This window comes from Acinonyx jubatus, chromosome A3 (assembly GCF_027475565.1).
Source record: "Acinonyx jubatus isolate Ajub_Pintada_27869175 chromosome A3, VMU_Ajub_asm_v1.0, whole genome shotgun sequence".
Lineage (NCBI taxonomy): Eukaryota > Metazoa > Chordata > Mammalia > Carnivora > Felidae > Acinonyx > Acinonyx jubatus.
Genome location: NC_069388.1, coordinates 23,717,721 through 23,732,176, shown reverse-complemented (window position 1 = coordinate 23,732,176; position 14,456 = coordinate 23,717,721). Strand labels below are relative to the sequence as shown.

Below are 14,456 nucleotides of genomic sequence, written 5' to 3'. Positions count from 1 at the left end.
GGTATAATATCTGAGAAATTATTGCCAAATCCATTGTCATGAAATTTTTATCATATGTTTTCTTCTAAGAATTTTATTATTTTAGGGGTGGCTGGGTGGCTCAGTCAGTTGAACATCTCACTTCAGCTCAGGTCATGATCTCATAGTTCAGTTGGAGGCTTTGAGCCCTACATCAGGCTCTCTGCTGTCAGCATAGAGCCCACTTCCTGTCCCTCTCTCTCTCTGCCCCTACCCCGTTTGTGCACTCTCTCTCTCAAAAATAAGTCATAATTAAAAAAAAAAAGAATTTTATTATTTTAGGTCTTACATTTAGATCCTAAATGACATGTGCCAGGCAGTACTAGGTGCTGAGACATAGCAATAGACAAGAGAAATCTGGTTCTTGTCCTCATGGAGCTTACATGCTGGGTGGGTGGAACAAGATTTTTACCTATGAACTGAAATTTTATTTAGGAAGGAAATGTGGAGACAATGTATTTTGCCTTGTTTCAGGGAATGGGGCCATGTCTCTAGAAGCAAATGGATATACAAATGCTTCTGTGACACTTGAGCACTGTCAAGGACTATGAAGGTAGACATATGCAGGCTTCCCTGCCAGAGGTTTTGGGTCTTTCAATTAAGTTCTCAGGATATTAAAGAGATTGTGATGCGCATGATCTTGACCATGGGCTAAAGCTTAAAATGGACAAGAGTCTCCTCCTTCTCACAGTGTTGCTAGAGATTCTTAGGAGAGAGGCTTCTCTGATATTCATTTAGGTGCAGTCCAAATTGGTGTTGTTGAATAGACAGTAGCCCGAAAGTCAGAAACCTGGGACCTAGTTACAGATTTTCCTTAACCTGCTGTGTAGTCTTGGCAAGCCACTTCCTTTGGATTTCTTGGATTTTTAAAATGGGGATAATTAGGGGCGCCTGGGTGGCTCAGTTGGCTAAGTGTCTGGCTTTGGCTCAGGTCATGATCTCACGGCCCGTGAGTTCAAGCCCCACGTCGGGCTGTGTGCTGACAGCTCAGAGCCTGGAGCCTGCTTGGGATTCTGTGTCTCCCTCTCTTTCTGCCCCTCCACCACTCATGCTGTGTGTGTCTCTCTCTCTCAAAAAATGAATAAACATTAAAAAAATAAATAAATAAAATGGGGATAATTATACCTGCTCAACCTATTGCTAAAGTAGCTGTGAAGATCAGGTGAAAGAATATCCTCTAAAATGGTTTTATTCTATACTTGTGTAAGGAATTAGCTAGATTCCTATTTGATCTATGCAAACACCATGTGAGTCAGGCATGACAGGTTTTATTACTTTTATTACTTTCATTTTATTTACTTCTATTTGGACTCTATCTCAGCCAAATTTGTTTTCTCCCCTGTGCCCCATCCCCTGTGTATGTAAAACCTCTTTTCTTTTAGGGCCCATTCTCCTGCCTCTGAAAGGAAGAAATGAGAATCAAGGAGTCTAAGATACATTAGAAATTATCCAGTCTAATACCAATCTTCTCCATGCTCTTGACTCCCTCATTCCCTCTAATACTTTACAGAGAAGGAAACTGAGGCTCAGAGAGACGAGAAAATTTGTGCAATTCATACATTGAATTAGGGGTAAACAATAAATCTAGCGACTCCAAATAATTACTTGAGAATTTTATTAATAATCCAGATTCCTGGACCCTGCCAGCCTATCAATTCAGAATCTCCAAAGGATAAGACTTCTGACTTGTATTTTTATAACTACCTCAGATGATTCTGATGTAGTGGACAGTGGCAGGATACCTTTGAAAAATAATTATTTAGATTGGTGGTCTTAAGTAGTGCCTGGCTGGCTCAGTCAGTAGAGCATATGATTTTTGATCTCAGGGTCGTGAGTTTGAGCCCCTCATTGGGCATAGAGCTTGCTTAAAAAATAATAATAAATGAATGGTCTTAAACTTTTAAAATTGTATAACTAAAAGAATTTTGAAAAATTACATAACTGTTTATACATTTTTTTAATGTTTATTTATTTTTGAGTGAGCACAAGTGGGGGAGGGGTAGAGAGAGCGGGGAAGCAGGCTCCATGCTGACTGCAGTGAGCCTAAAGTAGGGCTCAAACTCACAAACCTCAAGATTGTGACCTGAGCCACAGTCGGATGCCCAACTGACTGAGTCACTCAGGCAACCCAACTGTTTACACATTTTAAAGTTCACATTTAAACATTTTATCATAAGATTAAATAATTGCAAAAAATCTAATTTCCAATGCGTTTTACATTGTATACATGTATATATTTTATATATCTTTTTTGAAATCTTGGAACTCCAAATTTAGATCATATAATTTATAGAAAATGTCCACCATACAACCTAGTTTACACAGCCGGTTCTCACTGTCAACAAATCAGCCAAATGAGATTACTTTCTATTGGAAAATGCCTAACTTTTTTTTTCTAATTAAAATAAATATGTTAAATATTCAACTTATGAATCATAATTCTAAGAGAAATAAGGCAAGTAGTTTTGCCATGAGTTTGTCACTTGCTTGAATTAAGATGTTACTCCTTTCTGGGCTGCATAGCTCAGGTGTTAGAGCACTGGTCTTGTAAGATGTTACTCCTTTCTGTTTTTATTTCTTTTTTAACTTTTAAAAATGTTATTTTTGAGAGAGAGACAGAGTGTGAGTAGGAGAGGGATAGAGAGAGAGGGAGACACAGAATCAGAAGCAGGTTCCAGGCTCTGCACTGTCAGCACAGAGCCTGATGAGAGACTCGAATTCATGAACTGTCAGATCATGACCTGAACTGAAGTCAGATGCTTAACTGACTGAGTCACCCAGATACCCCTATACTGATTTCTTAAGAAAGCTCTCTGATTTGCTGCCTTGGGCCTTTCCCTCTGAGGTTACAGATTCTCAAATTGTCCCTTTGGCACTCTGGATAAGAGAGAGAGATGGTAATTTTTTTTTTTTTTTTTTTAATAAAGTAGGAGAAGTGTATTTGTGAAGAAGAAAGTGGGAAAGGAGAACCAAGTCAGGCAGAGCAATGTTAGGAAAGATTACATATGGAAGTTGAGAATCTGGACACTTTCTTAAAACTTTTCCCTGCTCAGGTACCACAGGAATAGAGAAAACCCTTCAAACTAATGCTTTCAACCATCCTATGTACCTAAATAACAAAGAACCATTGTAATGAATATTTTTGCATGCATCAAACTTGAGACCTGATATACATATAAAATGGTGCCCTTGGCTGTTCTTTCCACTTTGTTTTTCTGCTATAGGCATATGTCTGTTTTAGGCAACATGCCTAATGCTGTGATAGCAAAGGATCTGAGAGGTCTGCCCTCATTCACTTGTTCTGGGTAAGGCTAGCATGGGGCACAGTATCATAGGAATGAATGTATATGATTTCCCTCCTGTAAGGAGGAATTAAGCAATGGGAAAAGGGTTACTTCTGTACTGGCCCAGGTCTGCCTTGTCAACAGAAGAGGTGCAGAATCCAACTGGCACCAAAGCCACTTTGGCCAAGGGGAACAGGCACAAGGTTCCTGGATCAAGGCCTGAAAATAGCTGGCATGAGGACAGGATGCAATAATAGCCTCGATTGCAAAGCACAAGTCCCATAACCTGAACCTCAGCTCCAGGGGCTTATTGCAGTCTCTCCCATGGCAGAGTCCAGAATTGAGCCCATTGTAGGTGCTTAAGAACTCTTCTTGATATGTCTCCAAATCCCATTCCACAAGTTTCACACTCTTCTCCATGTCTACCATTTCTTCCTGCCTGTCTAGCATCTATCTTCTTTGTTTATATCCTCTAGAATTCCCTCTTTCTTTCCATGTTTCCTCACTCTCATATGGCTGGCCATATAGACAGAGAACTTTGTTCATTCATTCATTTTTTTGCCCATTCATTTCACAATTATGTATTGAGTACCCACCGTGTCAGATTTTGTGCTAAGCACTGAGGAGGAAAAAGATAAAAATGTCTTGTCTGCTTTTAAGGAACTTACAGTCCAGTGAAGGAAACAGATGTATACCTATGACTATAATGCTAAAATAAATAACTGCTGGGCCTGGATGGCTCAGTCAGTTGAGCGTCCGACTTTGGCTCAGGTCATGATCTCACAGTTCATGGGTTCAAGCCCCATGTTGGGCTTTGTGTTGACAGCTCAGAGCCTGGAGCCTGCTTCAGATTTTGTGTCTCCCTCTCTCTCTGCTCCTTCCCTGCTCATACTCTGTCTCTGTCTCAAAAATAAATTAAAAAAAAACATTAAAATAAATAACTGCCAAGTCGTTGAAAGAGACAGTATGAATGAATGAACACTGTGAATGAATGGTGTGCTAAGAGGCAAACTTTCTGGAAAGGAAGATTTGCAAAGATGTCTGCTTTTCCAAGTTAATCTGTATATTATTGCAGTTCCAATCAAAGTCACAGAATTTTTAAATTTGAGATATAATTCATACCATGCAGTTTACCCATTTAAAGTGTACAAGTCAATGATTTTTGTTCAATTTTTTTTAAATTTTTTTAATGTTTATTTATTTTTGAAAGAAAGAGAGACAGAACATGAGCAGGGGAGGGGCAGAGAGAGAGGGAGACACAGAATCCAAAGCAGGCTCCAGGCCCTGAGCTGTCAGCACAGAGCCCGACGCGGGGCTCGAACTCACAGACCGCGAGATCATGACCTGAGCCGAAGTCGGACGTTCAACTGACTGAGCCACCCAGGTGCCCCAATGATTTTTGTTCTATTGACAGAGTTGTGCAGTCATCATCACAACCAATTTTAGGACATTTTCATCACCCCAAAAAGGAACCCCATATTCGTCAGCAGTCACTCCTCATTTTCCTCCAACTTTCCCTACTGTAGCCCTAGGCAACCATTAATCTATTTTCTGTCTCTATAGCTCTGACAGTTCTGGACATTTCATATAAATGGAATCATACAACATGTGGCCTTTTTTCTAGCTTCTTTCACTTAGTGTAATCTTTTAAATGTTCACCAATGTTGTAGCATGTATCAGTATTTCATTCCTTTTTATGCTGGATGATATTCCACTGGATAGATATACCATGTTTTATTTATCCATTCTTCAGTTGATGGCTGGGTTGTTTTCACTTTTTGGTATCGTAAATCATGCTGCTATGAACATTTGTGTACAAGCCTTTGCATGAGCGTATGTTTTAAGTTCTCTTGGCTGATTACAGCTACGCTAAAATCCATCCTTGGTGGACTTCAATTCTGCAGTTCTGAGGACTCCTGCACTTTGATTTTCTTCATTGTGCTATTTCTGGCTTTGGAAAAAATACCCCCCTTTTGGAGACCATGTCATTTAGGAGAATGCCCTGAACTACATATTTAGATACTAGAACCAGCCATAGGTGACTATTAATATTTAAAATAATTAAAATTAAATAAAATTAGAAATTTAGTTCTTCTGCCACATTGCAAGTGTTCAATAGCTGTATGTGGCTTGTGGCTACTATGTTGGATAGCACTGCTTTATTTTTTCTAATTAATTATTTATTTTTTAAAAAAATTTACATCCGAGTTAGTTAGCATATGGTGCAATAATAATTTCAGGAGTAGAATCCAATAATTCATCCCCTACATATAACCCCCAATGCTCATCCCAACAAGTGTCTTCCTTAATGCCCCTTGCCCATTTAGCCCATCCCCTTACCCACAACCCCTCCAGCAACCCTCAGTTTGTTCTCTGTATTTAAGAGTCTCTTATGTTTTGTCCCCTCCCTGTTTTTATATTATTTTTGCTTCCCTTCCCTTATGTTCATCTGTTTTGTATCTTAAATTTCACATATGAGTGAGGTCATATGATATTTGTCTTTCTCTGACTAATTTCACTTAGCATAATACATTCTAGTTCCATCCACGTTGTTGCAATGGCACAATTTCATTCTTTTTGATTGCTGAATAATACTCCATTGTATATATATACCACATCTTCTTAATCCATTTATCAGTCGGTGGACATTTAGGCTCTTTCCATACCTTGACTATTGTTGATAGTGCTGCTATTAACATTGGGGTGCATGTGCCCCTTTGAAACAGCACACCTGCATCCTTTGGATAAATACCTAGTAGTACAATTGCTGGATTGTAGGCTAGTTCTATTTTTTAATTTTTTGAGGAATCTCCATACTGTTTTCCAGAATGGCTGTCTCAGTTTGCATTCCCACCAATAGTGGATAGCACTGTTTTAGAATAATGGGACTACTAATGTGATAAGTAACCTTGAAGCCATCACTTCCCATCTGTGCATTAGATTTCTCATCTGTAAATAAGGGTAGTGGACATCGAAAGCCTTTCCCTCCTCTGGCATTCTAAGTGATTTATGATTCAGTCTTTGGAGTGTGCCTCCTCCCCCCTCCTCCTCCATCCTTTCTCCCTCTTCACCGTGGCTAGGACAGGAGTGCCCAGGGGGAACATTAGGCTGCTAATTGGTCAAGTTATATTACTCCCACTCCCTGCTCCTTGGTGAAAGGGAAAGTGACTTGAGGGTATACCTACATCTGAGTGCCTCCCATTTGTGCAGTCTTTATGGACCATAGAAAACATTTTATATGATTTCTTAATTTTATATAATCAAAGAATCTCAAAGTTGGAAGAGCCTTAAAGGTCATCTCAAACTTCAGAAAATATGAATCACATGAGTTGCATATAAAATGAGAATTCTAAGGCCCCCACTCCCTGGAGAATGATCTAGTAGGTGTCGGGGTTTCCCTGGCCCAATCTGTACCATCCTACACTGCAGCTCTGTGGGGGCAGGGCCTTGGAATTTGCATTACTAACACTGTGTGACCATGCTTTGAGACACACTGGCCTTGCTTGGTTCCAACCATGTTTTGGAGTCTGCTCTTTAATATCCCGGCAGATCCCAGATATTACATATCTCCAGAGTTAGGAAGCTCCTGAAGGAGTACCTTCTATCATTGGATAGCTCTGACAGTTTGAAAGGCTCTCCTTATGTTGAACTCTCCCAATTGCCCCACCTCTACCATTTATAGTTACGTAACACTAGTCTGCTTCTTTCCCATAATAATCCTTCAAGTTTGTTTATTTATTCAGCAAATATTTATTGAACGTTGGCTATATATAAGTTTCTCTGCAAGGCACTGGGGATTCAGCAGTGAATAAGACCAACTTGGTCTGTGCCTTCAGGAAACTTACAGTCTAGTAGGGGAGACAGACAATTAAAAAAAATAATAATAATACAATTATAGCTTGAGAAAAATGCTATGAAAATAAATAGTGTTGTGATGAAGAATAACAGGAAAGGCTGATGCTACTTAGGGTGATCTGAAACATGACATAGAGCAAACCATTTGAAGAGCTGGGGGAAGAACATGGCATATTCTATCAGTCAGAACTCTCATAATGTGTTTGGAGTCTTTTGAGTAGAATGTCCCATTCTGATGGGACAAGATGAGTTGGAGAAGATACAAGGCATAGTAGAAGTTTGGATTTTCTTCTACATTCAATGGAAGCCACCCTAGGTTTTTATTTTTTATTATTTTTAAAGTTTATTTATTTTGAAAGCAAGAGCAAGAGTGTGGGGAGGGGTAGAGAGAGGGAGAGAGGGAGAATCCCAAACAGGCTCCATGCTCAGTGGGGAACTCAAACTCACAGAACTGTGAGATCATGACCTGAGCCGAAATCTAAAGTCAGATGCCTGACAGGCTGAGCCACCCAGGTGCCCCGCCACTTAAGGATTTTAAACAGGAGGTGATGTAATCAGTCTATGTCCTTAATAGATTATTCTGGATGATGTATGGATTAGAAGAGGGTAAGAGTGAAGTGGGAGACCAGTTCGGGGGCATTGTGGTCATCTAGGCAATAAATGAAGGTTGCCTGAGCCAGAGTGGAGGCAGCAGAGGTACAGATATTGAGACTTACTCTTGTGTCTCAATATCTTCTCTTCTCCAGGATAAATATCTCAGTCCAGATTGTCCTCTCATAGTAGGTGTGATTCCTTTTCTCATCTGGTTATTTCTCCTCTGGAAGGCCTAACCCACCAGGTTAGATCCTGCGCTCTGTTTCTGTGAGGAGCCTAGTTTTTGCCACCTATTTTTTCTTCCACCTCTTTCCTCCTATCCTGTGCCTTACTTTTCTGCTAGTTTAGGGAACTAAAATCTCCAATCCAATGACTGTCATATAGAGGGGAACCCCAGTCTTCCCTGTCATTAATCAGTTATCAGGTTTTCTATGATTAATCCATGAACCTTAAGTACCTATTGTACCAACTGAATTTGGAGGAGACTGAGAGGAAAAAGACATGATCCCTGCCCTCTAAGAGCCCAAGGTGTAATGGGAACTCTGAAGCCCCAATAAATGGGGCTTTAGTAATGCAAGGTAGTACCAATAGACACAAGGAAAGTGAGATCTACTCTGCCACAACCCACCATGTGACCTTGAGCACATTAAATGGCTTCTTTGGATCTCTTTGGAGGTAGGAGACTAAACTGAATGTTCTTTTAAAAACTCAACATCTGGGTCACCTGAGTGGCTCAGTTGGTTAAGTGTCTGGCTCTTGATTTCGATTCAGGTCAGGATCTCACGGTTTGTGAGATTGAGCCCACAGTTGGGCTCTGCACTGACAGCATGGAGCCTACCTGGGACTCTCTCTCTCTCCCCCTCTCTCTTTGCTCCTCCCCTGCCCATGCACTAGCTCTTTCTGTCTCTCAAAATAAGTAAATAAACACTAAAAGAAAAAAACAACTAAACTCTTAATACCCTAGAGAGCTTGGGAGCTTGTAGTAAGCCAGTATTCTGCAGTCAAATGCTCTACTCCTGAGCTATACCCCTGTAAGCCAGTATTCTGTTCACCTCCTCCTCCTAAAGAGCCAGGGGCCCCAATCTGGTGTGTATGTCAGAGAAAGAAGACACTGAAAGGAGTAAGGTGCCTATATCAATAATGCGTAACTTGAGCCTAGAGTCTGAGAGAGGAATGTACACTGTGTGTGTGTGTGTGTGTGTGTGTGTGTGTGTGTGTGTGTGTAAGTAACTAGAAGTGGGCTCAGGTAAGCAGTTCTTGTATAGGTTTGTGCTTATCTGTTCCTGTGTACTTTCTTAACTTTTTTTTTTAAAGTTTATTTATTTATTTTGAGAGAGAGAGAGAGAGTGTGTGTGCACGGGTGAATGCACAGGCAGGGGAGGGTCAGAGAAAGAGGAAGAGAGAGAATCCCAAGCAGTCTCCATACTGACAGCACAAAGCCTGACATGGGGCTCAAACCCACAAACTGTGAGGTCATGACTTGAGCCAAAATCAAGAGTCGATGCTCAACTGACTGAGTCACCCAGGTGCCTCTGTTCCTGTGCACTTTCTATGTACCAGGCTCTATTCTAGGTTCTAGGGATATAGTAATAAACAAGATGACAAATTCTGTTACCATTGAGTTTGTATTCTAATAAAAGACACAGATAATATACAAGTAAATAAAATACATGAGATAATTTCAAATAATGGAAAGTTATATGAAGAAAATAAAACAATGATGTGATAGAATTTTGGGAAGGACAAGCTTTGTACATAAGTGTGGTACATGTACTTGCAGATGGGCCCATGTTTCAGTCCTGGGTCCCTGTATTTCTCCTTGTTTGTGCCTCTGTGTACAAATGTGCATCTCTTGTGACTACAACATTTTGTATTATTAGTATATAAGGTTTTATGCATGTGAGTGTACACAAACGAGCTGGTATATGGTACATATGTGGGGACATGTGTGCATGAGTGTGTGGAATGTGTTGGCATTTAGCCATAACTGGAGATGTTCTGAAGTTTCTGTGGTACTCATCGGTAGGCCAGTTAAGAAAATGGCTTTTTGCCTCTGGCATTCAGGGCTGTTTGCCAGCTTCTCTCTCTGTGTTCCTTCCCATTTTAGAGCGCTCTCTGTGCTTGGCTCCTCTCAGCCCTAGGAGGGCTAAGCCAAGGAAAGGATAGTAACTGACGCATCAAGCCAGGAGCTGGAAAGAGGCTGATAATCTGTGTAACCTCCAAGGCTTGGTTTCCCTGCTAGTCCCTGTCCTTCACACGATGAGGCAAAAAGGTCATGCCTTGAAATGAGAAAACCTGAGGATCTATTCTTGACTCTGCCAGTTATTATTGTTTGACCTTGGCCTAGCTATTACATCTCTGGGTTTTAGTTACCTCCCTCTTAGGTACTCCGTGTTGTAAGGAAAGGGAAGTAGCACAATGGCCTGCAGTATTTAGGGAGGGCTATTTCAGTCTTCTTAACCATTGCCTACAAGGCCCTATGTGATCTGACTGCTGCCTAACTCTCATTCTTACCTTTCTTCTTGTTCGCTATGCTCCAGCCATACTGGCTTCATTACTATTCTTTGACTAGGTCGAGCTTTTTACTGCCTCAGTGCCTTTCCAAATTTCAATGTTCTCTCTGCCCAGGATACTTTTCTTAAGAATTCATATAATTGACTACTTCTCATTACTCAGATCCCAGGGGGAGGCCTTCTCTGACCATCTTAAAGTAGTTGTCCTCTAATGTTTATCAATATTTAAAATGCACATATCTTTTGAATCCACAGTTTCACTTCTAGTAATTCATCCTACTGTTATATTTATTTGCAAGTGAGTAAAATGAGATTTGAATAAAGATATTTATTTATTTTATTTTTTATTAAAAACATTTTTTTTAATGTTTTTATTTATTTTTGAAGGAGAGAGAGAGAGACAGAGCGTGAGCAGGGGAGGAGCAGAGAGAGAGGGAGACACAGAATCCGAAGCAGGCTCCAGGCTCTGAGCTGTCAGCACAGAGCCTGACACAGGGCTTGAACTCACGAATTGTGAGATCATGACCTGAGCTGAAGTCGGATGCTTAACCGACTGAGCCACCAGTCTGAGCCAGGCTCCCCATGAATAAAGATATTTATTGAAGCATTTATTTGTTAAATAAACTATGGCACATATAAACTGGAACTTTATGCAGATGACAAAGAAAATAGAATAGCATTATAAGTCTTGATGGAGAATATCAAGGTATATTGTTAAATTTTTAAAAAAGAAAGATAATTGATCTCTATACTTAAGATTTGTGTCATTTATTGGATGTATATTATATTCAATAAAAAACATTATATAGAGGGGTGCCCAGGTGGCTCAGTTGGTTGAGCATCTGACTCTTGATTTCAGCTCAGGTCATGATCTGATGGTTTGTGGGTTTGAGCCCCATGTCAGGCTCTTTGCTGACAGCAGTGAGCCTGCTTGAGATTCTCTCTCTCTTCCTCTCTTTCTTCCCCTGCCCCCCCTTAAAATAAATAAATAAACATTAAGGAAAAAAAAAACCCACGATACAGGGGCACCTGGCTGGCTCAGTCAGTTAAGCGTCCAACTTTAGCTCAGGTCCTGAGTTCAGGCCCCATGTCGAGCTCTGTGCTGACACCTCAGAGCTTGGAGCCTGCTTTGGATTCTGTGTCTCCCTCTCTGTCCCTCCCCAACTCATGCCCTGTCTCTCTCTCTCTCTCTCTTAAAGATAAATAAACATTAAAAAAATTTTTAAAATCACGATACAGAACAGTATGTATTGTATGCCATCATTTATGTAGAAAAAACAAGAATATGTAAACATAAATGCATGTATATGTGTTTCCATAACAGCCTGTCCCATGGTTAAAACAGCTCTTTCCCACCTCTTCCCACCTAAGGTGCTTTGTTGGGGACTGTGAGGTGCTTACCTCTTTTCTGAACAGCATTAAAATTCAATTTTTTAATTCAGTTTTTAAATTTCCATCTTCAGTGATATCCCAAGGACCTTATGAAAGATGGTAACAGTGTAATCTTCTAAAGTGATTATCTTGGTCATTCCACATTAGTTCAGTTGCCCTATGCCCTCCAACCTATTAGGAATGGTCCTATCTACATATTGGCTATTTCTGGAAAGTTACACAACATAGTACTAACAGTGGTTGCCAGTTGGCAGTGATTGAGGAGTAGGGGTGGATGGACACTTTTCATTTCGTATCTTTTTATGTGGTACCATTAGTATGTATGTATTATTCAAAAAATCATAAAATTGAAAACAAAAACACCAGAGGAATATTCTTATTGTTAAATCTTCACGTATAATTATGAAAGTTCATTAAGATATCTTTTTAAAAATGTATTTCTCATCAGTCACTCGTTATTATATCATTCTTTTTTTTAATATTTATTTTTGAGAGAGTGTGTGCATGTGCACATGTGTGTGAGCGGGGGAGGGGCAGAGAGAGAGGGAGACAGATTTAGAAGCAGACTCCGGGCTCTGAGCTGTCAGCACAGAGCCTGATGTGGGGCTTGAACCCATGAATGTCAAGATCATGACCTGAACCGAAGTCAGACTCTTAACCCACTGAGCCACCCAGGCACCCCATTATATCATTCTTTATATCCCTCATAATGCTTATTATCTGAAATGATCTTGGCTGTATTTGTTACTTGTATACTTTTGCACTGTCATTGGAATATAAGCTCCATGTTGTCAGGGATCTTGTTCATCAGTGCCTTATTTCTATACATGTATATAGCATATAGTATTTGTTGAATAAGCAAATGAACAAATGAAGGAATAACTGAAGGAAACCAAGCTGAGAGGAGTAGGAGGCAAGGCTGAGGAGGTAGACAGAAATCAGCTGATAGAAGGTGGTGATTCTGAAACTTTAAATATGTATCAGAATCACCAAGTGAACCTTTATACCAGCTTGTAATAAAGTGGCAGATTCTTGGACCCTGAGATTCTGATTTAGTATATCTGTGGTAGAGCTCAGGAATCTGTAGTTTAATAAGTTCCCTTGGGTGCAGGTGATCTGGAGATCCCACTTTGAATAACACCAACGCAGTCTTGACACAGTGTTCAGGAGGAATCACATCTATGATACCATTTCTGCTTAATACATCCCTAGGATGGAAGAGAAGTGATCATCATCCCATTTTACCAACCTAAGTGAGGCTTGCAAATGGAAGTACATTATCCAATGATACACATCTTGTGTATAAAGTATATTTTAATTTTTTTTAAGTTTATTTATCTTGGAAGAGAGAGAGCAAGCAAGAGCCAGCACGTGCACAAGCAGGGGAAGGGCAGAGAGAGAGAGAAGGAGAGGAAGAGAATCCCAAGCAGGCTCTGTGCTGTCAGCACGAAGCCTGATGCAGGGCTTGAACTCACGAACTGAGAGATCCTGACCTGAGCCGAGACCAAGAGTCAGATGTTTAACTGACTGAGCCACCCAGGTGCCCCTAAAATGCTAAAGTATCTGACCAGTCAGAATAAGGTGTGATGGCAGATAGCTTACCCTCACAGAACATTCACAAGGAGCCTTGGTGTTACCAAATGGATATATGACTGCTCCTGTTTTTTGTTTGAATATATATATTTTCCCTAATGACTGATTCTTTCTGATGTATCTCAGGGAGGGCAATGAACCAGAGGAGACCACCCAGATCACGTATCGTGAGCTTCTGATCCAAGTGTGTCGATTCAGCAATGTTCTCCAAAAACAGGGTGAGTGCAGGGGTATGAGAAGGGGACTGGAGGGGACTGCCTAGGGATATCTGAGGACTTAGGGGAAGTAGACAAGGAATGGAAGGAATGTGGTACTAGGAGAACAGAAAAGGTCAGCTGTGCAGTGAGCAGTAGCTGAATGAGAAGGAGCAAGTAGCAACAGGAAGGGTACATGGTGCATGATCTGTGTCTTTTATTTGCAGGTATTCGGAAGGGCGACCGGGTGGCCATCTACATGCCCATGATACCAGAGCTCGTGGTTGCCATGCTGGCGTGTGCCCGCCTTGGGGCTCTGCACTCCATTGTGGTAGGAATTTGGGCTGGAAAAAGGGACCTAGTGGGGGATGGGGCTCTGGGGAGTTAGGGTGGGCCTGGATGATGAAGGAGCTTAAGAACCAAACTAAGGAGTTTAGAATGTTTGTTCCATATCAGTTACCTAGTTTCTTCTAGAACCGTGGCTTAGAAACCCTGAAGGTTTTAAAAGTGTCTCTTTTCCTTGTTTACTCAGTTTCTAGGTCCTCCTCTCCCTTAGTCTTCCTTCTTTTCCCTAGTTTGCAGGCTTCTCTGCAGAGTCTCTATGTGAACGGATCCTGGATTCCAGTTGCAGCCTTCTTATCACTACAGGTGACTAATTCTCTCACCCCTTTTCCAGAACCTCCACACCTGAAGTTTTGGTCTCTAATTAGCTAGTTGGTATTTGTGACTGCTCAGCATAGAGGGTAGGCACTGCCTACCCTTACCTCCCGATTCCACCTCACATGACCCTCTCAGCTCAAATCAATTGGAAGAGCCAGAATCAAGAGGCCTACCTCAGGAAGGGCTCCATGAACATTGTGCTCACTAGGGATAAGGGGCTAGGAGTGTGGTGCCTTTCTAAGTCCTGGAATGTCTATTGCTCCCCAAAGATGCCTTCTACAGGGGGGAAAAGCTTGTGAACCTGAAGGAACTGGCTGACGAGGCCCTGGAGAAGTGTCGGGAGAAGTAAGTGT

The 14,456-nt window shown here is 41.0% G+C and overlaps 1 protein-coding gene across 2 annotated transcripts in view; it reads left to right on the top strand.

Moving 5' to 3' along the window:
• The window catches only part of ACSS2 (acyl-CoA synthetase short chain family member 2), a 50,430-nt gene that overhangs the window by 21,439 nt on the left and 14,535 nt on the right, over nt 1–14,456 (top strand). For both annotated transcript variants that reach the window (XM_015071158.3, XM_015071166.3), the window contains exons 3-6: nt 13,376–13,467; nt 13,671–13,774; nt 14,019–14,091; nt 14,373–14,448. In XM_015071158.3, the coding sequence (XP_014926644.1) occupies nt 13,376–13,467; nt 13,671–13,774; nt 14,019–14,091; nt 14,373–14,448 (345 nt within the window). The remainder of the gene's footprint in view (nt 1–13,375; nt 13,468–13,670; nt 13,775–14,018; nt 14,092–14,372; nt 14,449–14,456) is intronic.